Source organism: Sphaerodactylus townsendi, linkage group LG03 (assembly GCF_021028975.2).
Source record: "Sphaerodactylus townsendi isolate TG3544 linkage group LG03, MPM_Stown_v2.3, whole genome shotgun sequence".
NCBI classification, from domain to species: domain Eukaryota; kingdom Metazoa; phylum Chordata; class Lepidosauria; order Squamata; family Sphaerodactylidae; genus Sphaerodactylus; species Sphaerodactylus townsendi.
This window is the reverse complement of record NC_059427.1, coordinates 3851219-3876796: the sequence shown is the minus strand read 5'-3', so window position 1 is coordinate 3876796 and position 25578 is coordinate 3851219. Positions and strand designations below refer to the sequence as shown.

Sequence of the window (25578 nt, the reverse complement as noted above, 5' to 3'; positions counted from 1 at the left end):
CATTTCCCTGGCTTTTTGCAAGAGGACAATTTCCCCCTCAGGGGATCCTTTCTGGAGAGTACCTCAACTCCTCTTGATCACTCATTCTGAGGGAGGCAGCCAGTGACCTGTCTAGACCCCAAAATTTGGGCCCATCTGGCTGTTTCCTCTCACTCAGTTAGCCCTGGGGCCTGTCCTGTTGGCAGTCGTCATCTTGACAGCATAGCTAAACAATACAGTGCCAACGTTATCTCAAAAGGCATTTTGGAAATGAATGGATACCAGATACCAAGGATCTTCCAGGATCCTCAGGAAGAGAGAAGAGAGCTGCCTGTAGAGGGAATTCTTCTGCTTTTCCAATTCTGGAGAAGAGAAGAGCCCTGCTAGATCAGACTAGTTAGTGGTCCAACGAGTCCAGCATCCTGTCTCATACAACGGCCAACTACTTACCCTGCAGGGCTGAACAAACAGGGCTTAGATACGGTCTTCACCCGCCATTGCCTCCCAGTTTTGGTATTCAGAAGTTTGCTGACTCTTTATATTAGGGATATGTCAGGGGGATTGTATCTAAGTGACTGAGATACATTCCTAGATCAATGTAATTGCTACAAGATATATGTACAGCCTGCTATATGTTACCACTGTCACTCTGGGGTTTAAGTGTAACTCATATTTAACTCCGAGAGGTAAATCAAAGATATATTGTTCTCAACTGAGAACTAAAATTTTTGACAGTGTGATCCCAACATTTAATTAATTAATAAATTAATTAATTTTATTTGATTTCTATCCCATCTGTTCCCAGCTGGAATCAGGCTCAGGGCAGCTTACAAACATATAAAATATAATATTACAGTAGAACAGGTTTTTATTTATTTATATTGATTGATTGATTGATTTTATACCCCCTCCCCTCCCCTTGTGAGTTCATGGAAGTGACCAACAATTAAAATCCCATTTCACAATAAAATGACTGTTGCAGGAGATGGAGCCAGCTGCAAAAAGATTGCCACAGCTTAACTTCTTAGCAGGTGCCACACAAGAACCAGAAGATGCATGGCACCCAGGGGCTCCGCATCGGGTCACCCTTGCTCTACATTTCCCCCCCAGAGTGTTGTGAGGGGGGGGGGGGTTAAAAAGCCTCATGATCGGCATTCTCACCTCTAAAAGAAACGGGATTCTTCATTCAAACACCTGTCTGGTCCCACCCAGGGCAGCAGAGATAGGAATGGGCATCACCAGAAAGTCAGATCTAGTTCATTACCACTTTCCTGGGGAAGGGCTAGATTAGGGAGGATGGTTGACAACTCTGGGTTGGGAAATTCCGGGAGATGAGGGTTTTGTGCTCCCACCCACCGACTCAAACCCCCCGCCCCGCCCCGCCCCTTCTATGCAGGGGGATCTGGAGCGAGCATTTCTGCTGCGTAAAAACGCGCCGGGGCGCTTTTCTCGCCCGGTGGGGGAACCGGGTTAAAGGAAGGGAGTCCCAGTTCCTAGAAAGGCAGGTAGGAGGGACAAAGAAAGGGGACGGGGGACAATATGAATGGACTCCGCCACTTCCTGCCCCGCCTCCTCTGATGGGAAAGAGCCTGATCTCTCTGCAGGCAGCATTGGCGTCTTCCCCGCGATCTAGTGGGTTATGCGGGCACATTTGGGTAGGGGGGGTTGCAGAAATAAAGCAAAGCAATGAAGGCGAAAGCGGGAGGGGAACGCTGAATACGAGACTGTTAAGAGTAAGTATCGATTGGATATCCGCTGGGGGTGGGGATATTATAGTTGCATTTCCTGCACTAGGATTCAGTGGGACTTGATGACTTTGGTGGTGTAGTGTAGTGGTTAGGAGTGGTGGACTCTGATTCGGAGAACTGAGTTTGATTCCCCACTCCTCCACAAGAGCAGCAGACTCTTATCCGGTGAACTGGATTTGTTCCCTGCTCCTACACATGCAGCCAACTGGGTGACCTTGGACTAGTCCCAGTTCTCTCAGAATTCTCTCAGCCCCTCCTACCTCATAAGGGGTCTGTTGTGGGGAGAGGAAGGGGAAGGAGTTTGTAAGCCCCTTTGAGTCTCCTTGCAGGAGAGAAAGGTGGGGTATGAATCCAAAACCCTTCTTCATCTCTTCCAGCTCTGAGATTAAATAAATAAAGAGTACCACGTTGAAGATTGGGGGGAGGAGAGGGTTAACAGAGCCCCACGTTACAATGTCTGCATTTTAGCAGATGAAGGTGCACCAGAATTTAATACAGGCTGACAGCTGTGGTTTTCAACTCTTAAGGTACCCTGACAGAACTTTTCTTTGCTTTTGGGAATCCACCAGCTCCTGGCACACAAAAATGTCTCCCTTGCCTTTAGTGCATCAGCCAGACTAAGTGTCTAATATGCTTTACTGGATGGCCATGTTGGTCTGCCATTAGATTCGAGTCCTGTGGCACCTTTTCCCGATGGTGAGAGCTCTGATTCGCAAAACCTTGTAGCCCTCAACCTATTTGTTCATACTATGACTGGTTGAAAAGGCCAAAGTATAAGCTAGTGCCATCTCAATATAGAATTACAAAGTTGGAAGAGACCATAAGAGCCATCCCTTCCAAGCAGGAACACACAATCAAAACACTCCTGACAGTTGGCCATTCAGCCTGTGTCTAAAAACCTCCAAAGAAGGAGACTCCACCACTCTCCAAAGCAGAACATTTCACTGTCAAACAGCCCTTTAGGTGGAATCTCTTTTCCTGTACATTAAATCCATTAATCCTTGTCCTAGTCCCTCGAGCTTTAGAAAGTAAGCTTGCCCCTCTTCAACATGACATCCCTTCAAATATTCAGACATGGTTATCATGTCATCCTTCAACCTTCTCTTCTCCAAACTGAACTTACCCAGCTCCCTAAGTCTCTCCTTGTAGGGCATGGTGAATACCCTTTGGGTTTAATTCATCTAATGCAGGGGTCTGCAACCTGCGGCTCTCCAGATGTTCATGGACTACAATTCCCATCAGCCCCTGCCAGCATGGCCAATTGGCCATGCTGGCAGGGGCTGATGGGATTTGTAGTCCATGAACATCTGGAGAGCCGCAGGTTGCAGACCCCTGATCTAATGTGTAGCCCACATTTTACCAGCTTGTTTGCAAGAATATCATGACCTTGTCAAAGACCTTACTGAAGTCAAGGTGTGCTACATCCACCATATTTCCTTCGTCTACCAAACTTGTCACACTGTCAAAAAAAGAGATAAGAATAGTCTAGGGTGATTTGTTTTTGAGAAACCCATGTTGACTGTTAGTGATCACAGTGTTCCCTTCCAAGTGCTTACTGATGGTCCTTATAGTGATTTGTTCTATAATCTTTCCTGGTATCAGTGTCAGGCAGACTGGGAAGTAATTGTTTGGGTACTCTTTTTTCCCCTTTTTGAAGACGGGGACAACATTATTTCTGCTATAGTCTGCTGGGACTGCTCCTATTCGCCAGGAGTTCTCAAAGATTATAGCAAGTGATTCTGAGATTGCTTCAGTGAATTTTTTTATACCCTCAGATGCAACTACATTAAATGGACTACCATTGGGGGAATTGTCTGGCAGGTTTGCAGGAATGCTTTTCCCTGAGGGGCTTTGCGATACTAAATCTGGGAAACTAGATGCAATTTGGCATATCATTATTGACTATAATGCATACACTACTGCTGGAGAGAAGTCCACACAGAAATGGATCCCAGCTCCAGATGTAGAGATTGCAGCTGAATTGCTAGCAGATGTTGACCCCCCCCCCCCAATAAACTAAATTCTTGCCTATGGCATTCTCCTATCATAACTGCATTATTCAAAATGGCGTAGTTTGTTTTCTTATGTATTTGCTTATGACCAGTTGGTCTGTGAGCACAAATAAATGAATGGGATGGAATTCGCTGACATGCCATTTTGCCATGCTAACCTTTATTGAGAAGAAAGTGATGTTATTAGCTGACCTGGGAAATAAACAGAGGGAGGAAAGGAGGAATAAGGGAATAATTTGGTCTAGGACCTATGGAGGCTGAGAGGATGGTAAAATGCACACCACAGATCTGTGCTCTTGTCTCTTTTACAGGCAGCGGGGCTGCACCCTGAATCGTCTCCTCATTAGGGTGGGGTGGAAAGAACCAGTATGCAGCCTTCTCAGGTAAACTGTGTAGCCCTGACCAGTAACTGTCATTCATCAAGTTGTCTTCTGTGCAGGCACACCCCAGGATTGCGCTTGCACCTGGACTCTGCATGTGCAGGCCAGACAACGGAGGATTCTTCCAACATTTTCTTTTGGCTTAGAAACACTTTGGGGGAGCCCTCTCCCTTGAAGTGTGCCAGTGACCATTTTCCCCATTAACTTTCACATGCTCCAAGGCATGGTGTTCCCTTTTTCCTCAGTTAGTTCTTCACTGCCACGGTAGCAGGTAGAACTTTCAGCATCTCTTTCAGTTAATCTCAGTGAGTTTTTCTTCACTTTGATGCTTCCAATCTCTTTTAAAAACATACTGCTGAAGTCATTCACGGCCTGAATCAATCGTGTGATGTGGGTTTTCCGGGCTGTGTGGAACTGCTGTAATAGTCCGGCGATCTGCCCAGGGACGGGGGGTAACCCCTGTCCCCGGGCGCCACTAATCTGGTCACGTGGGGGGTGCAAAATAGGCCCCCACGTGACTAGGTCTAGTGCGAAGATGATGAGGCAGCAGAAGTCCTGCTGCTTTGTTGTCTTTGGACTTTTTTGGCCCCGCCCATGGTGTCATCAATGTGGGCAGGGCCAAGGATGCCCAAGGCCAGGGATGCCCCCCCCCCCACCTCTCCCAGAAGCCTGGCAGCCAGCAGCCCTGGCTTCTGCCCTCCCCCTCTGGAGACTGCCGTCCTCCAAGAGGTGCTTTTATAAACACTGAGGCTGGGGGCAGGGCTCGGGGGCATGTCCACACACACCTCTGAGCCCGGCCCCGGCCTCAGTGCTTATAAAAGCACCTCACGGAGGATGTCTGTCTCTTCTGCTCTGCCCCCAGGTGCGTGGGGTTGCAACACCGAGACATTTCCGTCTCCGGCACCATTTCCAGATAATGAGATAGCCCAGACTAATCTGATCTCATCAGAGCTTGGAAGCTAAATAGGGTTTGTTAGACACCAAGAAAGGCAGAGGCTGCTATGTAGAGGAAGGGAACAGCAAACCACCTCTGTTCATCTTTTGCCTTGAAAACCTCATAAGGTGGAACTTCATGGGGTCACTATGGCCCCTCCACACATGCAGAATAGCACACGTTCAGTCAACTTTCACAATTGTTTGCAAGTGGATTTTGATATTCTGCACAGTAAAATTCAGCTGCAAAGTGCATTGAAAGTGGATTGAAAGTGCATTATTCTGCATGTGTGGAAGGGGCCTATGAGTTAGTTGAGACTTGCCAGCAACTTTAGATGTGCTACGATCTCTGATGAATCTAATTTGTTGGAAATGGAACAAAGTTAAGAAGGACTTTGCTGCATTTGTAGTAGAGGAGAGCCCTAGTCCCGAGTTGAGTGCATTGTAGGTTATGCGTTTGAGTTATGTCCTGTGACGCATTTGTTGGGCAGCACATTACCACAGTGAAACAGCTTCAGAAAAATGACAAGAGGTTCAATAGATTTGGGTTTATGCTGCCCACAGGTGAATTTATTTATTGTCTTGTATTTATATCCTGCCCATTCCCAACCAGAGTGGCTTACAACCATTTAAAAGCAATAAATAATACAATAATACAAAAACTCTACTGTGAAATTAATAATAAAAACCTAGATTGTATCTACAGATGGCGACTAATAAAATGACTCTATTCCAGCCTATGATATACATCTCCCCATCTCAAGACCAAATACATAGAAAATAAACAAAATATGTAGAAATATATAGAAAAGAAACAAAACAAAGTCTGTGTGTATGTTGGGGAGAGCACTCAATGCACATGCAGTTGGTTAATAAATAGATGGGAGTTAGGAGTTTTAAAATACAGAGCAAAACACATTCTTGCATATACATGTGGCCACAGGAGATGCTCAGACATATTTTTGTTATACTTGTTGTGCTGTGGTTATGATAGACATATTTATTTTGATAGAATTTTCTTAGGATCCTTAGGATGTTCTTTAGAGAGTCCATGAAGGTTCCCCCAAAATCCTACCCATGTGCACAAGGTCACGTGCCAAGTGTTTTGAGAATGTGGGCAGAGCCTGGTGGGACTTTTGCATAGCTGGAGTTCTGATTGGTCACTGGAGAACTGACTGACTGCAGATATCTGAGAAGTTGCTTACTTTTGAAAATAATCATAAAAATGAGGGGAAATCACATTTCAGTTTAGAAACAGCACAGGGTAGGGAAAGAAGAGGATGCTGGCTATTGTGGGTTTTCCAGGCTGTATGGCCGTGGTCTGGTAGTTTTTACTCTTAATGTTTCACCTGAATCTATGGCTGGCATCTTTAGAGGCAGGTCATGGTAAATACCGTGGCATACCTCTGATTATGCCAGCCATAGATGCAAGCAAAACATTAAACTTCCCACTCATGGCCACACACTCAGAAAACTCACAACAGCAAGTTGATTCCAGCTGTGAAAGCCTTTGGCAATACAGAGATGATAATAAAGTTTTAAAAAACCCAGAATTTTAAAATGCAGAAGAACACATCCTTCAGAAATGAAATCTAACCCAACAAAAATAGTTTCTCACATGGAGCCCCTTTACATTACTCTGAAGACTTCTTTGGGTGAAGACTTGTTTGTTTTGTTTGTTACTTCCTCAATGATCTCTTTTTCCTAAGCAATTTTAAAAATGTTTTGTATGTATTTAAACTCTGTGTCGTTGGAGGCCTTCATGGCTAGAATCAACTGGCTGATGTGGGTTTCCCATATTGTTAGGCCATAGTCTGGTAGTTTTCTCGTAAAGTGAGATATTCTGGCATATGTGTGTGGTGTGCTTATGTGCAAGGGAGTTTCTCTTTTTCTTCCAGGAGATCGTAACTTTCCAGGAAGTGTACGTGTATTTCACCGATGAGGAGTGGGCTCTGCTGGATCAGGACCAAAGAGCCTTGTTCATTGACGTCATGCTGGAGAACTATGGGCTCATGGCTTCTCTGGGTAAGGCTTCCATGTTGTCCTTGGCTGGTAGGTGGTGAAGACAGAAGCCGCCCAACCGGCCGGCACGGAAATGTGAGAGTCCTTTCTAATCAACGTGAATGCCATTGTCATGTTTTTGATCTATCTTGTCCCATTTATGTAGCCTGTTAGGGTTAAGATCTCTAACTGGGGTGGCTCAGGCTAGCCTGCGCTCCGAAGCGAAGCAGGGTCGGGCCCTGCTTAGTGCTTGGATGGGAGACCACCAAGGAAGTCCAGGCAATGGCAAACCCCCTCTGTTAGCCCCCCATGAGGGTTTGCCGTAAGTTGGCTGCAACTGAATGTCACTTAAACACACCCAAAAGGTTGGAAAGGATTTTATGAATTCTGACTGTCCTTCCACTTTCCACTGGGAATCTCAATGTGACTGACTACATTCACTTATTTCATATATACCTTATCCTTCTCTTCAATGGCTTACATAATTTTCCTGACTTCCATTTTACCATCACAACAAGCCTGTGAGGTAGGTCAGATGTATATGCTTGGTCCGAAATCTGGAGCGTTGTTGAGCTAGTAAGGCCCACAAAACCCTATTCTGCTGTTGTGTGGAAACTGCCTTTCTATCCTCTTTTTGAATGCAATAATTTAAAAAAGTTTTTTTGAATATTTTGTGAACAAAGGTAATCGGTCTGTCTATTTTTAAAGGGTTCGTTCCCAATCCTAACCTGGACTTTTGGGTGAAAGAAGAGGAAGATCAGCTTCTTCACTATTTCGAGGAAGGGGAAAGTTCAGCAGGTGGGTCTCTTGGTGTTTGTGAGTCTGAGTGCTTTGGAGGTTGCTTGGCATTCTGAACTTTTCTGACAGGGTTTAGTCTTACCATTTTGTCATGGCACAGTATCCCCCCCCTCCAAGACTCCCCCCAAAGAAAGGCTTGGCATCTTTGTTTCATGAGCAGAGATCGTAATGGACTTATTTGTGTGCAGGAATTAAAAGCTTGTCTTTCTGTCCCCTTCCTTGGAAACACCAACCATCAACTTGGAAGGTACCTCAAGATTCATCTAGTCCACCTCCTGCTCACAACTACCTCACCCTGCCCCCCATTGCGTGCACGTGCATGCACAGAGAGAGAGAGAGTGAGAGAGGGAGAGAGAGAGAGAGAGAGAGAGAGAGAGAGAGGGAGAGAGAGAGAGAGAGAGAGAGAGAGAGAGAGAGAGAGTGTGTCCCTGTGACCCTGCCCAGAGGAAGGGTCTTCTCGGATCCCTGGCCAATCTGGCCTGAAGGAAAATTCCTTCCAGGAACTGCTGAAACTGTAAGGAAGTTCTTCCTATTGTTTAGCCCAAAACTCTTTTAATTGAATTTCCACCCACTGGTTCTGGTCTGACTTTCTGGGCCACAGAAAACAACTCCACGCCATCCTCTACATGACAGCCCTTCAAATGCTTGAAGATGGCGACCATATCGTTGGGATTGGGGCACGAAATGTTTCTTTGAAATGCCTGAGTGGTCTCTAGCCAGGTCTCTTTTTGTTCTTCTTTTTAAAAAGCTCCCAAGCCTGACCTGATCTCCTGGTTCAAAGAAGAGGAAGATCCCTCTGTCAGGGATTGCACAGAAGTGGAGACCGTGACAGGTAAGTGCTCAGAGGTGAATGGTGACCCTGCAGGTGGAAACTGGAGTTGCTGCTTGTAAATGTTTTGCCTTTCTCTGGTAGTGTTTAATCTGCTCCACGATGCAGTTTTATTTGCCAGGCTGCCTGTTCTAATGGTGGACATCCCCACATGGCTTTATTCTGGTCCGCTATACCCTTTTCCACCGAAAGATCTAAGTGTGATTATTTGTGTGGCAGCAGAAATAAAAGTTGGATGTTTCCACTGATGAAAACAGTTCCAAATTTTTATGAGCATTAATCATTTTTAAGCTCAGCCCTCATCAAGACCATCATTTTGTGCAGTATTAAACATGGTACTTTGAGAAGAGAGCATTTATATTGCCTTGAGTGATTATCGGCGAAACCTGCCTTGTTCAGAGACATTTCCTTCAAGTGAAACAATGGCCAACAGAGTGGAAGCGCGCTTTTCAAATGCTGTGGAAAGCAGACGGGTAGTGAGAAGGAATGAAACAGAAAAAGGAAGGATACTATGGGGGGGCTGTTAGATAAATAGAGCAAATAGTGGATGATGGGAAGATTAGATGCACTCCCTCACTAGTCCTTGCCAGTCCATCAGGCACACCCTCCTCTTTTAGTATTCTTAACCATGGGATGACACTCAGTAGTTTCCTATGTTTACTGAAATCAACTTTCTGAAAGTCTAGAATGCATATCCGACTATGCTTGGCATCCCCTTTCCATTGTCTAAAAACTTCCCCCCCCAGGTCTCAGACTCTGGCTCTTTTTAAGGGGGTTGCCAAAGCCTGGAACGAGCTCACCCTGGGGCGTTGGGATTGGCTCCTCCTCCTGTCTGTCTTCGCTTTGTCGCCATTCCTATCCCTTCTCCAAGCCCCAGGTGCTGCTTTCTCTGAAATCTCTCCCTAATCCTCCTTTCACCTGTGTGAGGTCAGCTGCTGCTAGTCCACATGATAGCTGTGCTGACGAGGGTTCAATCTGGGTCTGCTTGGGCTTTCACCCTGCCCCTAATTCCCCACCTCTGCTGGGCAGGCTGAAGAGAGCCATCTCCCCTGACTCCCTGGGAGAAGCCCTCTCCTCTGGTTTCCCCTGGTCTGTTGCCTCTCTCCACCCTCAGCCAGGTTCCATCACCCAGCTCTGAGGCATCCTGGTGGACTCTAGTTATATGTGCTCAGGCACTGTTAGGTCTTGGACCTTTAACCAATGAACAGACTCTGGATTCTTGATCAGTGGTGTTTATTGGAAGGCAGCAAAGCACCCAGCTTGAGAAAGCCAGTTCTGCCCAACCGGGCTTTCCTGGGTCCCTTTATCCTCACCCAGCCCCCCCGCCTGCTTTCCCAGAGGAAGTGTGAAAAGAGTTGTTTGGAGGTTTAGGCACCTCAAGGCCACAATAGAGATAGATGCAGCCACCTGGCTCGCCCTCTCCCCAGGCCAACAGGCACATCCTGTTTCCCTGAAGAATGGCTCGCCAGGGTCACTAGCCTACTGATCTACGGTCTGTGTCACAGCTGTAAACATCAGAGGAGAGAGGAAGAGAAAGATCCTTTACATATCAATGAAGTTGCATATCAATCAGGTTACACAGGAGTGTTCCCTAACCACCAGGCTCCGTTCCTGACAGGCATGCTCTCCTGGCGAAAGTGAGGCTGGGACCCCTGACAACGATACAAGTTTAGCACAGATGCTCCCAGTTTAGCACAGACTAACACTCTCTTCCAGTTTAGCATGGACTGACTCTCTCAGTTTCACCCCCCACTTCCTTCTACCACTTACCTCTCCTTTTAAAGAAACACACATACATTTTAAATTGTTACAGTTCTTTTCCTCCATGGTGCTTGGAGCACCCTTTTTCTGTTTCCAGTCTCTGGGATTTCCCCTTTCTTCCCGGACAGGAAAAGAATTGCCACAATTCTTCAGCCACTGAGAAGAGGAAGCAAACCATTTTCAGTATCTACAGAAAAGAATAGCAGATTTGAGCCCCATAGCACCTTAGAGACCAATAAAATAAGTATAAGCTTTGGTTGTGGTGTTACGTTCCATAACCTTACAAGCTTAATAGGAAAGGCTGTTTGCATATGTGTGTGTGAAGCTCAAACAGAAACAAATTAGATATTATGGGTGCCATAGTGTTGACTCGGGGCTGTTCTACAGCAGAATTCACTGCCCAGGAGAGTGGTGGAGTCTCCTTCTTTGGAGGTTTTTAAACAGAGGCTGGATGGATGGATGTCAGGAGTGCTGTGATTGTGTGTTCCTGCACGGCAGAGGGTTGCACTTGATGGCCTTTGGGGGTCTCTTCCAGCTCTGTGATTCTACAACTCACATTTTCTTTTCAACCGCTTTTCAGACGCTGCAGAGAAATCTCCTCAGTGTTATTTTAAATTGCATCGCAAAGGTCAGACAATTAGAAGCCAGACTCAGCAAATAATCCTCAATGTGTATTCACGCATCAGGGAAAAGCACCCGAGCCTCACTGTCGAGGAATGTGCGGAAGAAACCTCAAGGTTAACCGGCATGCCTTCTGCGGCCATCCACAGGGCAAAGAAACTGTGGCACACAACTGGCGGAGTTCTTGGGACGCCGGGCAAGAAACGCCCTCGCAGATCCGAGACAAAGAGGAGGGACGTGAAATGTGACAGTATTTCTTGCTGCGCCATCAGGGGTATTGTACACAAGTATTTCTTCAAAAACGAACCACCCACACTGAATAAAATACTCAATGATGTCAACAGCGACCCGGATCTGCCTTGCATTTCCAAAACGACATTGCACCGCATTTTGAGAGACATTGGCTTTGCCTACAATCGCAGACATAGGAATTGCACTTTGACTGACAAACCTGACGTCGTAGCTTGGAGGCATCGTTACCTGAGAAAGATTCGCCATTTCCGTTCAGAGGGGAGGAAGATTTTTTTCCTGGATGAGACGTGGGTGAACGCAGGACACACAGCCGCAAAATGTTGGCAGGATCAAACCGGGACGTCAGAAAAGGATGCCTTCTTCCCCAGGAACTTGCCGACAGGACTCAAAGATCCATCTGGCAAGGGTAGTCGCTTGATTTGCGCTCACTGTGGGAGCGAGGAAGGCTTTGTGGAGGATGCATTACTTCTGTTTAAGTCGAAGACAACAACAGGCGATTACCATCAGGAAATGAGTGGGGACAACTTTGAAAAATGGTTTGCTGAGTTGCTGCTTAAGCTGCCCCCGGAAAGTGTCATTGTGATGGACAACGCCTCTTATCACTCAGTGAAGTCCGATAAGATCCCGACGACTCGGTCCAGAAAGGACACCATTAGGACGTGGCTGACAGAGAAGGGCATCTCTTGGGTGCATGAGCAAGTGAAGCCCGAACTGCTTCTTTTGGTGCAAAGGGAAAAGTACCGATTTGTTCGGTATCGCGCAGACGAGATGGCTATCGCCGCCGGGCATCAAGTGCTCCGACTGCCTCCTTATCATGCGGAGTTGAACCCCATAGAGTTGGTGTGGAGTTACATAAAAGGACATGTGGCACTTAACAACACCACTTTCAAACTGAAGGATGTCAAGAAATTATTTGTGCAAGGGGTGCGTGCCGTGACCCCAGAGATGTGGAGCAGCTTCGTCCAGCACGTGATGGAGAAGGAGAAGCAGTTCTGGGATCTTGACTTTCTCCAGGAAGACAATGAAACTTCCTCAATGAAGATCCCCCTGGAGTCAGATTCCGAGAGCGACTCCTATGAGAGCGAGGGAGTTTCTGAATAAGTAAAAGAAGAGGAGTTTCGTTTTATACCCCCACCTCTTGTAAGGAGACTCAAGGTGGCTTACAAGCTCCTTTCCCCTCCTCCCCACAGCAGACACAGCAGTGAGGTAGGTGGGACTGAGAGAGTTTGGAGAGAACTGTGACTAGCCCAAGGTCACCCAGCAGGAATGTAGGAGTATGGAAACATATCTGGTTCACCAGATAAGCCTCCGCCACTCAGATGAAGGAGTGGGGAATCAAACCCGGTTCTCCAGATTAGAATCCACCTGCTCTTAACCACTTCACCGCGCTGGCTCTCAATACCAGAAGTTTATGTTTATAAGTTAATGAACATTTTGTTAATAAACATGTCTCTATTTTTTTAACCTTTTTTTTAAAAGATGAGAAATCTCATTGAGCTCAACCACTTCTTCTAATTCCTGTTATAATATAACGAATTGATGCAGAGGTTTGAAAGGGATTTGATTCCCCCCCCCCCAAAAAAAATATTGGCAATCAGCATCTCTTTTAGGTTTTACAGCCTCATAAGAGTGCAGGAGAAATTTCACTCCTCTCAACCTGATCTCTTTCCACTCCCCTGAGCATCCTGCCGAGCTCCTTGGCTGGATGGCTTCTTCCAACTTTTCCCACAATTATTGTTGACGGGGTCAGAGCTCAGCATCTTCTTTTTCTATTCATTTTGGGGGGAAATTCCAAGTTACAGGTTCCCTTTGACATCCACCATCCATCAGCATTAACTATGTAACCATCTTCTGGTAGGGTGAGAGGAAGATGACAGAGGATACAGCAAAATGGAATATTTTCAAATATGAAAAATTCACCAGAGAAAACCTCTGTTTCCCAGAGAAAACGTCTGTTTCTTTAAGTTGACTTTTCTTCAATTAAATCCTGTTACAGCACAGTACGAAACACCGTCTATCCCCCTCCTTGTGCTTTACAAAATGCAGGTTTCTGACTGGTTCTCCTCATAGAGGAGAATTGTCATTTAAGGATAATATGAGGGTGACAGAACTATGTATATGGCCCTGAGTTCTGTGGATTGAATTTTTTTAAAAAAGTAGATTCATAGTTGGCACCTGGAGTTGAAACCCATATGGCCCTCGCACTTAAATTCTACAGCGCAGAGTTTGCAAATAGCATCTGATGCTGACTTTAATAGCAGATGTTGTTTCCATGGGACTGGCTGACAGGAACAAGTTGCATCTTCTCAGAAGAATTCTGATACTGTATGAAGGGCTTCAAAGATTTTGATCCAAGTGGCTGCCTTATCAAAAGTACAAAAAGGAAAAGCCCCCCCCCCCAAACCCCTGAGAACACAAGCTGTTACCAGCCCTGATCACAAATTACAATTGATACATGCTCAATCCCTGTGCAGTGGACACTGAAGTTGTTCTTAATGCACACGTTGTGAACAAATGAATGCGTAGTACAAACCTAGGGTTATGGGCTCTGAGTTGAGACATTCTTGGGAGATTTGGAGGGTGGAGCTTGGGGAGACCAGAATTTAGAGGGGGGGGGAGATATTTCAGTTGGGTACGATCACTTTCCCTGATCTCTATTGTTTGGAGATCAGCTGTAGTCCTGGGAAATGTGCAGGCCCCACCTGGAGGAGGTGGGGTCATCCACAAAATGATTGCCACCGCTTCACAGTGTAGATTCTTGTGCCGTGGTGGAGAGCAACATTTTAAAAAATCTGCACAACCAACCAAATCTTTCAAAGTCCATCAGTAGGAGCGATTCTTCATTCAAACACCTGTTCGGTCCCACCCAGGGCAGCAGAGATAGGAATGGGCATCACCAGAAAGACAGATCTAGTTCATTACCACTTTCCTGGGGAAGGGCTAGATTAGGGAGGATGGTTGACAACTCTGGGTTGGGAAATTCCGGGAGATGAGGGGTTTGTGCTCCCACCCACCGACTCAAACTCCCCGCCCTGCCCCGCCCCCTCTATCCAGGGGGATCTGGAGCGAGCGTTTCTGCTGCGTAAAAACGCGCCGGGGCGCTTATCTCGCCCGGTGGGGGGACCGGGTTAAAGGAAGGGAGTCCCAGTTCCTAGAAAGGCAGGTAGGAGGGACAAAGAAAAGGGACGGGGGACAATATGAATGGACTCCGCCACTTCCTGCCCCGCCTCCTCTGATGGGAAAGAGCCTGATTTCTCTGCAGGCAGCATTGGCGTCTTCCCCGCGATCTAGTGGGTTATGCGGGCGCATTTGGGGAGGGGGTTGCACAAGGAAGGGCAAAGCTGAATGGGAGGCCGTGGGGCTGAGGAAGGCGGGGGGGGGGCGGGAAAGCAAGGGGTGTCTCCGTCCCGTTTAATTCCAAAAGGAGAGTTTACACCAGCCATGCAGTGTAGTCCAGTCACCAGTGCTGTTCCTTTCGGATTGCTGACCGGGCAGGCTATACAGCAGGATTTGCAGCGCAGTGTTCCAGTGAGGGTTTCCACGTTTGGGGGGTGGGAGGGACACGGTATGTTGGAAAAGCAGATTGGCTGCGAGGTGGTCCTCGTCCTGACCTGAGGGATTATGACAATTAGGGGTGCCAGCCTCCAGGAGGGACTTGGAGACTCCTGGAATTATGGCCCATCTCCAGACGACAGATATCAATAACCCCTCGAGAAATTGGATGCTTTGTGGGGTGGACTCTAGGCAGTGGTGGGATCCAAAATTTTAAATAACAGGTTCCGATGGTGGTGGGATTCAAACAGTGGCAGTGCCGCACACACGCGCCTCCAGGAGCAGCAGTGGCGTAGGAGGTTAAGAGCTCGTGTATCTAATCTGGAGGAACCGGGTTTGATTCCCCACTCTGCCGCCTGAGCTGTGGAGGCTTATCTGGGGAATTCAAAGATTAGCCTGGAGCACTCGCACACTCACAGCCAGCTGGGTGACCTTGGGCCTAGTCACACAGCTTCTTAGAGGCTCTCAGCCCCCCACCTCCACCTCACACAGGGTGTTTCTATTGTGAGGAGGAAGTGCGCAAGGAGATTGTAAGCTCCCTTTGAGGTCTCCTGCAGGAGAGAAAGGGGGATATAACCAAACTCTTCTTCTCTTCTTCCCTATTGGGCAGGGAGGCCGGTTTTAAAGTAACCCCTTCTGGGCACTCAGAAAAAATTAGTGACCACTTCTAGAGAAGTGGTGAGAACTGGTTGGATCCCACCTCTGACTGTAGGGCACTGTTTCTCACTGAGGTCCCTGTTCTCCCTAGGGTCCACTCCCAAATCTCCAGGATCAGGCAACCGACCTGCACCTGCCCCCCGCCCCCATCACCAGCTAGTGGGGTGGGGGGCAGCAACCCTAAATGACCACATTGTCATGAAGTCCACTATTAAGAGTAGGTAAAGATTTGATATCTGCTTAGGGAGATATAATTAGCATTGGGCGGGACTAGATGGTTTTGGAGATTGAGCATCAGGGTGGTGTAGTTTAATGGTTAGGAGTGGTGGACTGTAATCTGGAGAAGCAGTTTTGATTGAGTACTGGGAGGATATCTCTTAAGCAAATGGAATGTACCTCATTATGGCAATTGATTAAAATCAAGCATGCTGCATTTTGACAATGGAGAACATGCTGCAGAGCATGGGGGGTTGCTTCCTATATTATTTGGGTTTTTCAGCCCCAAAGACTTTATCTGCAGTTTGTAAGTTTCCATGACCCAGTCCCATCACTCGTGGTTTCATTGCCTAGCAGCTACATTGGAAGAAACTATGTGTAGCAGGTTTGCCAAAGGGGAGCCAGTGTGAATGTACACTTAAGAGCATAGTGCTTCTAATCTATGGAGAACTGGGTTTGCATTCCCTGCTCTGGGACACTTGAGCTGGGTGGAGCTTGGCCCAGGAACCAGATTAGCTTTAAGAAGCTCTAACATTCCAGCTGGGTGACCTTGGGCTAGTCACAGTTCTTTGGAGCTCTCTCAGCCCCACCCACCTTACAGGGTGTTTGTTGTGGGGGGTGGGGAAGGGAAAGGAGATTGTAAGGCCTTTTGAGTCTCCTTACAGGAGAGAAAGGGAGGATATAAATCCAAAACTCACTCTTCTTCTTTCCCTGAGAGGCTTTGCGATAGTAAATCTGGGAAACTTGATATAATTTGGTATATCATTATTGACTATAATGCATACACTACTGCTGGAGAGAAGTCCACGTAGAAATGGACTCCAGCTCCAGATGTAAAGATTGTAGCTGAATTGTTAGCAGATGTTGACTCCACCCCCCCACCCCATAACACTTGCAGTGACTAAATTCTTGCCTATGGCATTCTCATATTGTAACTACATTATTCAAAACAATGTAGGTTTTTTTTCTATATTTGCTTATGATCAGTTGGTCTGCAAACACAAATAAATGAATGGGATAGAATTTACTCACATGCCATTTTGCCATGATAACCTTCAAAAACCAATGGAAAATAAAGTGATATTATTAGTTGGCCTGGGAAATAAACAGAGGGAAGAAAGGAGGAATCAGGGAATAATTTGGTCTAGACCTATGGAGGCTGAGAGGATGGTAAAATGCCCGCCACAGATCTGTGCTCTTGTCTCTTTCGCAGGCAGCGGGGCTGCACCCTGGATTGTCTCCTCATTAGGGTGGGGTGGAAAGAACCAGTATGCAGCCTTCTCAGGTAAACTGTGTAGCCCTGACCTGTAACTGTTGTTCATCGAGTTGTCTTCTGTGCAGGCACACACCGGGACTGCGCTTGCACAGGCCAGACAATGGTAGATTCTTCCAGCATTTTCTTTAAGCTTAGAAACATTTTGGGGGAGCCCTCTCCCTTGAAGCGTTCCCCTTTCCCTCAGTTAGTTCTTCCCTGCCATAATAAGCAGGTAGAATTTCCAGCATCTTTTTCATTGAATCTCCTCAGTGAGTTTTTCTTCACTTTGATGCTTTTAATCTCATAAAAATAAAGTATTGTCAAAGGCATTCATGACCGGAATCAACTGGGTGAGTTGGATTTTCCGGGCTGTTCATGGTCTCGTAGTTTTTCTTTCTAACATTTTGCCCAAGTTAATGGCTGGCAACTGCAAGAGAAACATTAGGAGCAAAACCCGCCAGACCCCAGCCCAGAAAACCCCCAGCAGCCAACCTTGAATTTTGAAAAAAGCCTCTTTTAAAAAAATGTATTTGAAGTCATAGGTGTCAAACTGTGACCCTCCAGGAAGGGTTATGGACTACAGTTTCCATCATCCCCTGCCAGCATCATGCATCATGGGAACTGTATGGGAACTGGGAACTGTAGTCCATAACATCTGGAGGGCCGTGAGTTTGACACCTGTGTACTAGGTGCAGTACAAAGATGGCGAGCTCTGACAAATACTCACTTGGTCTTCTGTGCCTGTTCATTCTTTGAATTCTGAATGTTGGTTAGAGTACTGGAGCTGGGAGACCCCGGTTCAAATTCCCTGTGAGCCACGGAAGCTTGCTGGGGGACTATTGGGGGCCATTTACTCTCCCTCTCTCTCAACCTCACCCATTTTTTAGCTGCGGATGCTGGGGATTGAACCGGGGGACCTTCTGGATGCAAAGCAGATTCTCTACCACTGAGCCGTGGTTGCCCATCTCTGCTCTGTTCTTTTTCCTGCTGCCAGACATGGAATCCATTGATCTTCTGACAGGACGAGGTGATTGGGGTTCTGGTCTATTGATGGCTGGGTTGTTATTTGACGGCCATCACCCTTCAGTAAACATTCCATGAAGTCAAGGCTGCTGGTGTCTGAGGGGCTGACTGTCTTTTTTTTCAGTGGCGGGGGCTGCTTCTTGGCACGCAGAAGGAACCAGGTTCAATTCCTAGCATCTCCAGTTAAAAGAACCAGGCAGAAAGTGACTCTGACTCTGACTCTCCGGAGACCTGCCACTGGTGTAGACAAGATTGAGGGATGCACTGAGCGTATTTTAACTTTTACCAAACAGATCCCCAGCAGCATATATGCAATCAGAGTTCAGGTTCCCGTCAACCAGAGCTCTAGTTAATTTAACTGTATTAAAATACTGGATAAAATGCCATTCTAACTCTGAATGCCAAATTATGCTTTGAGCCAACTCTAAAAACAGACGTGTTCCAATTATCCTGCTACGATAATATTTGAAATTATTATTCCGTCCCAGATTACCTGCTCTACTCCTTTATAAACTCTGAGATATTCTGGCATATCTGCTAGACCGCCTCTACCCTTATTGCCCTCAAAGACCCCTCTGGTCTGTGGAGAGGAATTTGCTAGTGGTACCAGGCCCAGGGACGTTCAGCTGGTATTGACACGGGCCAGGGGTTTTAAGGCCCTGGCCCCAGCGGAGTGGAACACACTCCCCAATGACATCCAGGCCTTGTGTTTATCTCAGTTCCGCAGGACCTGCAAGATCAGGAGTTGTTCTCCCTGCGTCTTTTCAGTCGGACTGACCAGGCATGCTTCCTCGTCAAAAAATCATCCTCTGGCCGACGGCTGAGTGCTACAAACATGCTTTTTCATGCCTTGACATTTTTTGCCATCTTGTTTAAACTGGTTTTAATATTTCTATATTTCTATATTTTTGTATTGTTTTTAACTATTGTATTATGTTTTATTTATTTTGTAAGCCACCTCGAGCCCTTTGGGAAATTGGTGGGATAAAAATGGGGAAAAAATAATTAAAAATGTGTGTGGTGTGCTTATGTGCGAGGCAGTTTGTGCTCTTTTTTTCTTCCAGGAGATCGTAACTTTCCAGGAAGTGTACGTGTGTTATTATTTCAATACCACGATGAGGAATTAGGCTCTGCTGGATCCAGGACCAAAGAGCCTTGTTCATTGATACCGTCATGGCTGGAGAACTACGGGGCTCATGAAAGCTGCTCTGGGTAAGGCTTCCATGTTGTCCTTAGCATGGTGGAGTGGTGGTGAAGACAGAAGCTCGCCCAACCCGCCGGCATGGAAATGTGAGGAGTCCTTTTCTAATCAAGCGTGAATGTCATTGTCATGTTCTTTTGATCTATCTTGTCCCATTTATGCCCAGCCTGTTAGGTTAAGATCTCTAACTGGGTGCCTGTCAGGCTCAGGCACTTATAGCAGCCCGAGAAGCCAATGGCACGATGGGGCCCTGCTTAGGTGCTTCTTGGATGGAAGACCACCAAGGAAGTCCAGGCAATGGCAAAACCCTCTGTTAGGCCCCCATGAGGGTTTGCACCATGTAAGATTGAAAGCTGCACTCTGGACATCACTTCAAAAACACCCACCCACAAACGGTTGGAAAGGATTTTTATGAATTCTGACTGTCCTTCCACTTTCCACTGGGAATCTCAATGTGACTGACCAAATTGACTTATTTCATATATACCTCACCTTTCTCTCAATACTCACTTATTTTTCCCCTCCTCCTTCCATTTCCTCATATCATCACAACAAAGCCTGTGGAGGTAGGTCCAGGCTTTGAGTGTATATGCTTGGTCCTAGATCATTCTTGAGTTTCAGTAAAAGGCGTCTTTTCACAAAACCCTATTCTGCTGTTGTGTGAAAACTACCTTTCTATCCTCTTTTTGAATGCAATAATTTTTTAAAAAATTATTGCATTTTGAATATTTTGTGATCAAAGGTAATTGGTCTGTCTCTTTATTTTTAAAGGGTTCGTTCCCAATCCTAACCTGGACTTTTGGGTGAAAGAAGAGGAAGATCAGCTTCTTCACTATTTTGAGGAAGGGGAAAGTTCAGCAGGTGGGTAATTTAGTGTTTGTGGGTCTGAGTGCTTTGGAGATTGCTTGGCACTCTGAACTTTTCTGATAGGGTTTAGTCTTACCATTTTGCATTGACACAGTATTCCCCCCCCCCTCCAAGACTCCCCCCTCTCCAAAGAAATGCTTGTCATCTTTGTTTCATGAGCAGAGATCTTAATGGACCCCTACCTTAGTTGTGTGCAGGAATTAAAAGCTTGTCTTTCTGTCCCCTTCCTTGGAAACACCAACCATCAACTTGGAAGGTACTTCAGAGTCATCTAGTCCACCTCCTTCACAATGCAGGAAATTCACAACTACCTCACCCCTCCCCACTGCTCACACACATGCCCGCGCATGCGCACACGCATGCGCGCGCACACACACACACCCCTTTGCTGAAAAGGAAAAGAATGTTCACAATTCTTTAGCCGTTGAGTCTGTAGAAAAGGAAGCTGACCATTTTCAGTATCCACAGAGAAGAATAACGGATTTGAGTCTCATAGCACGTTAGAGACCCAATAACATTTTGGGGGTATATGCTTTTGAGAGTCAAATCTAAACTTGTTACATCATCAGATACGTCAGGTGTCTGACAATAGGACTCTTTGACAGTCGAAAGCTTACACTCACAAAATCTTGTTGGTCTGTAATTGCTACTGGACTAAAAACTTGCTGTAGACCAACAGGGTCACCCACTGAAATTAAAGACAAGAATGAAGTTCTGAACCTTGGCCTGGCAGATCCACTGTGAATACTCCCATTCATGATCTTGTTCAGGGAAACCTGGTGAATGAGGAGGCTTCCATTCATTTTGAGGAAGGTGTCATAATGGGCAACTGATCTGTGCCACTTCACCAGAGAATGGTGGCAGCTACTGTGGCCATATTATGTGGAAATTCTGTTCCCAGAGCAATGGGTTTCCTCCAGTTTTTACATCTCTTTCTGCCATGGTTTTGCTGAAGGTCTGGGTTTTCTCTCATTACTTTTGTGGAAATCAATTCCTTACCTGGATTAGAAAAACAGGATGGGGAAAGCTTTCAAAGGTATGCCTTCTGAAAAAAGGTTTTAATTGGATTGTTCAGATAGCAATCTCTTTGAGAACTGTACACGCATTTCTCAGTGTAGGCTATTGAAATGATTATGGATCTTGGAGATCTTGATATTGATAAAAGAAGCATCAAGGCTGATTACCTGATTAAATGCTCAGTTTGTCTATCTAACAGATTTTCTATTTTTTTCCTTAGAAGGTGGTGAGCCAGGCAGTGAAAATTCTAGGGAGCCATTTGTGGCTTCTGTAACCAGAGACAATTCTGGAATAAGAAAAGAACCCCTTGGGAATCAAACCATAGCAAGAAGACGGGATGAAAACCAGGGTGGAGAGAAACCATATAAATGTCTGGAGTGTGGGAAGACCTTTTCTGAGAAATCTAGCCACAAGAGACACCAAACAGTTCATTCCGAAGAGAAGCCATATGAGTGTTTGCAGTGTGGGAAGACCTTCAGGTGGAGCACAAACCTCACTTCCCATCAAAGAACCCACACAGGGGAGAAACCGTATGGGTGTTCAGTATGTGGAAAGAGCTTTAGTCACAACAGAAAACTGACTTACCATCTACAAGTACACACTGGGGAAAAGCCTTATAAATGTTTGGAGTGCGGCAAGAACTTTGGAAAGAAGGATCATCTGGTTGCCCATCAGAGAGTGCACACAGGGGAAAAACCATATAAATGTTCAGAGTGTGGGAAGAATTTCAGGTGGAGTACTGATCTGACTTCGCATCAGAGAATCCACACAGGAGAGAAACCGTACACATGCCCTGAGTGTGGAAAAAGTTTCAGCCGGAGCACAACTCTGGCTTTGCACCAAGTAATGCATACAAGAGAGAAACTGTATCAGTCTTTGGAGCGTGAGAAGAGCTTCAGTCACAGCTCCAGCCTTCCTCACCATCAAAAAATCCATACAGGAGAGAAACTTCATAAATGCCCAGCATGCAGCAAGAGCTTCCGGAAAAAGGACCACCTCACGTCACATATAAGAATCCACACAGGGGAGAAACCTTATACATGCCTGGTGTGTGGAAAGAGCTTCAACCGGAATGGTACCCTGACTTTGCATAACAGAATTCATACAGGGGAGAAACCGTACCAATGCTCTGAGTGTGGAAAGAGCTTTAATCAGAAAGTAAACCTTACTTCCCATCAAAGAATCCACATGGGGGAAGATCCCTTTGCACCTAACCAGTCTCCTCTGACCTTACACCAGCTGTGGGACAAGTCTATGTACTTCCAAACTGCTGCAGAACCAAGCATGATGCAAACTGAATATCCAGGTGAAACCTTGTAAAGCTGCCAGCAGAGGAAAGAACTCCAGCTGATTCGAGGAAGCTGGCTAAGTCATGCTGTACTGGGGAAAGAAGGAAGCAAAGCTCTTGTGCCAGCAGACATATTTAAACAACCCTTTGTGCAAGCAGGAAAGATGGAGCAAGATTCACGTAATGACTCATGTGTGAATACCAGACACACAGGAATGAAGCTAGGGAAAGGTTTCCATTGTGTTGTATACTATGTATTGTAAATCTGTTTGAGTCCATGTTGGGAGGTGGGGAAGACAGACTACAAATAAATGCATTGAGAGGGGTAAGGCTGTGGAGTCACAGACTCATAATTCCTGCTTGCCATTCTTCCATAGAAGTTTGCTGGTTGACCCTGGGCCAGCCACACACTGTCAGACCTGTTCCAGCTGATGCAGGCTAGGCCTGATTCAGTTATAGGCGAGCACTTAAGAGCACCTGGTTGTCTAATTAGCATTCCTCTTTTATTTCATTTCTCTCCTGGCAGGAGACACAACTCAACAGCATTTTGGTTTGGTTTTGGGGTACTGTAGGCAATAAATTTTAATAATCTTTGTGTCCATGCTATATTTTAATTATGTCTGTTTGCATCATAACATTGACTAGCTGAAAAGAAAACAATGCCACGTATTACTTCTGCATAGACAATTAACGCAGAGTAATTATTTGAATCCAAATGTACTCGCTCAGCAGGTGGCGGAGGATCACATTGTCTGTCAGACGAGCCACACCAACTTCTATACCTATTTCGTAGTGGGAACCACCTGCCAACCTTAAATCCTTCTGGGTAATAGCTTTGTCTATTTTCCTGATATATGAGGCAAGAGCCACGTTGAGGAATAGTTTTCAGAAGAGCCACAGGTGTGTGAAAAGTTTACCCACAGCCAGATGCCTTACCAGTAAAGTACCAAAACCAGGGTTCTTTATCCAGATATGATTGAAGTCTATAAAATTATGCATGGGGTAGAAAATGTTGACAGAGAGAAATTGTTCTCTCTTTCTCACAATACTAGAACCAGGGGGCATTCATTGAAAATGCTGGGGGGAAGAATTAGGACTAATAAAAGGAAACACTTCTTCACGCTTAAACGTGTGATTTGGTGTTTGGAATATGCTGCCACAGGAGGTGGTGATGGCCACTAACCTGGATAGCTTTAAAAAGGGCTTGGACAGATTTATGGAGGAGAAGTCGATCTATGGCTACCAATCTTGATCTTCCTTGATCTCAGATTGCAAATGCCTTAGCAGACCAAGTGCTCAGGAGCAGCAGCAGCAGAAGGCCATTGCTTTCACCTCCTGCATGTGAGCTCCCAAAGGCACCTGGTGGGCCACTGCAAGTAGCAGAGTGCTGGACTAGATGGACTCTGGTCTGATCCAGCAGGCTAGTTCTTATGTTCTTATGTACTCTCGAACAGCTGAGATGTTAAAATTTTACTAAAAGGAAAGGAAAATAGAGGGGCTGATGGGAATTGTAGTCCAGGAACACCTGAAGCACCAGAGTTGGACACCCCTGATCTAGACCATTTGATCAGTAATTAAACAATTGGGTGTCAAATAGAGTTGAATTGTCTATCTGTCTGGTTTAAAATAGGGCCTTGTAAAAGCCAATTCCATTCAACACCACTTAAACTAAACACACAGTTTACAACTTTAACGAGGCCAAATGGTTGCATTGTAAATGACCTAGCAAAACCAAATGCCTCATAAAAGACCCAATATACAAGATAAACGATCTCGTAAGTAAATTTAAAGGAATATATACACTTTTTTCACAAGGTGGTAAGTCAAAAAGCTATTGAGGGGGAGTATCATTGCTTTAGTCCTCAGTGTATCTTATCCAAAGGTAAGCAGGTCACAAGCAAACAGCCTTTTCTAAGGAAGAAGAGGAGTTTGGATTTATATCCCCCCTTTCTCCTGAAGGAGACTCATACGGGCTTACAATCTCCTTGCCCTTCCCCCCCCTCACAACAAACACCCTGTGAGGTGGGTGGGTCTGAGAGAGCTCCGAAAAGCTGTGACTAGCCCAAGGTCACCCAGCTGGCCTGTGTGGGAGTGCACAGGCTAATCATTTTTATGCTTAGTTTTATATTTTGTTTTGTTATTTTTTAAAAAAATTAAAAAAATAAACTTTACATGGTGTTTGAGACAATTAGCTAGCCAAGAACGTGTGCCCTTATCTAGCAAGAAGATGAGATAATGATGCTGTGGGAAGAGGATTTTTGAAAACTTATAAATATGGGAGTTTGCATTATCAGTTTCTCCTTACTGAGCAGCAGTGGCGTAGAGGTTAAGAGCAGGTGCATTCTAATCTGGAGGAACCGGGTTTGATTCCCCGCTCTGCCGCCTGAGCTGTGGAGGCTTATCTGGGGAATTCAGATTACCCTGTGCACTCCCACACATGCCAGCTGGTTGACCTTGGGCTAGTCACAGCTTCTCGGAGCTCTCTCAGCCCCACCTACCTCACAGGGTGTTTGTTGTGAGGGGGGACGGGCAAGAAGATTGGAAGTCTCCTACAGGAGAGAAAGGGGGGATACAAATCCAAACTCCTCCTCCTCCTCCTCTTCTTCTTCTTAAGCTAATGAAAATGTTAACTATTATCTACTCTTATCTTTCTTGCAGAAATTGTTAAATGGTCCCTACTACATAGCTGGTGAGACTTTGCTCTGAATTAGGTCAACCATTCCTAGAGGCAAAAGCTTCCTTGTTACGTATTCAGACCATTTTATCAGGTTATATTTGGGAAGTAAATGCTATTTGGCACACTTAAAACAGAATTCTTATAGGTTCATCAGGTTTAAAACAGTGATGGTTTAACTTCTAGCTGTAGATGTTACTCTAAATATCATTCAGGAATTAGGTTTCCACACATCATTCGCTTTGGTGAAGACTTGTATAAAATTTATTGATCATCCAAGCACTGCATTTGCAGTGCATTTCTTCATCTCAGATTTTCAGTATTCCTGCTGTGAACTCACTTCCTTCCTAACACTCATTTGTAGTCTCTTCAAGTCTTTGAGAGCTTTTGTATTGGCCAGCATACCTTATTCAGAACAAATTTGGCCTTGCTGTTTAGGCAAGATTGATATCATAGCACACATCTCCCGGAGTGTCCTGTGTGTATTAACTCTAGGAGATAAGATATTATTCGT

At 45.7% G+C, this 25578-nt stretch overlaps 2 protein-coding genes and 1 long non-coding RNA gene across 4 annotated transcripts; all 3 read left to right on the top strand.

Moving 5' to 3' along the window:
- The first annotated feature begins 1562 nt into the window (after window positions 1–1562).
- LOC125428705 lies at window positions 1563–12539 on the top strand. Of its 2 annotated transcripts, none has more exons than XM_048489257.1 (6): window positions 1563–1712; window positions 4051–4122; window positions 6951–7077; window positions 7762–7851; window positions 8600–8683; window positions 11022–12539. In XM_048489257.1, the coding sequence occupies exons 2-6, from the start codon at window positions 4108–4110 to the stop codon at window positions 12413–12415; spliced, it is 1710 nt and encodes a 569-aa protein (XP_048345214.1). In that variant the 5' UTR covers window positions 1563–1712; window positions 4051–4107; the 3' UTR covers window positions 12416–12539. The 2 variants fall into 2 exon arrangements, with proteins under 2 accessions (XP_048345214.1, XP_048345215.1); XM_048489258.1 differs by having other exon boundaries at window positions 1569–1611.
- Window positions 12540–14541: 2002 nt separating this feature from the next.
- Window positions 14542–19115, top strand: LOC125428928. The gene is made up of 3 exons (XR_007243895.1): window positions 14542–14604; window positions 16953–17024; window positions 19082–19115. It is a non-coding gene; the product is annotated as an uncharacterized LOC125428928 (long non-coding RNA).
- Window positions 19116–19195: 80 nt separating this feature from the next.
- LOC125428787 (zinc finger protein 501-like) lies at window positions 19196–22978 on the top strand. The gene is made up of 4 exons (XM_048489437.1): window positions 19196–19229; window positions 19990–20079; window positions 21323–22514; window positions 22545–22978. Exons 1-3 carry the CDS (start codon window positions 19214–19216, stop codon window positions 22420–22422), a joined length of 1206 nt encoding a protein of 401 aa, XP_048345394.1. The 5' UTR covers window positions 19196–19213; the 3' UTR covers window positions 22423–22514; window positions 22545–22978.
- The last annotated feature ends 2600 nt before the right edge of the window (window positions 22979–25578 follow it).

Bases quoted from the DNA above. Each gene is read 5' to 3' on its own strand.
- LOC125428787 (XM_048489437.1), top strand. The intron at 20,080-21,322 runs GTGGGTAATTTA...TTTTTTCCTTAG, and splicing joins GGAAGGGGAAAGTTCAGCAG to AAGGTGGTGAGCCAGGCAGT.
- LOC125428705 (XM_048489257.1), top strand. The intron at 7,852-8,599 runs GTGGGTCTCTTG...CTTTTTAAAAAG, and splicing joins GGAAGGGGAAAGTTCAGCAG to CTCCCAAGCCTGACCTGATC. The intron at 8,684-11,021 runs GTAAGTGCTCAG...ACCGCTTTTCAG, and splicing joins AGAAGTGGAGACCGTGACAG to ACGCTGCAGAGAAATCTCCT.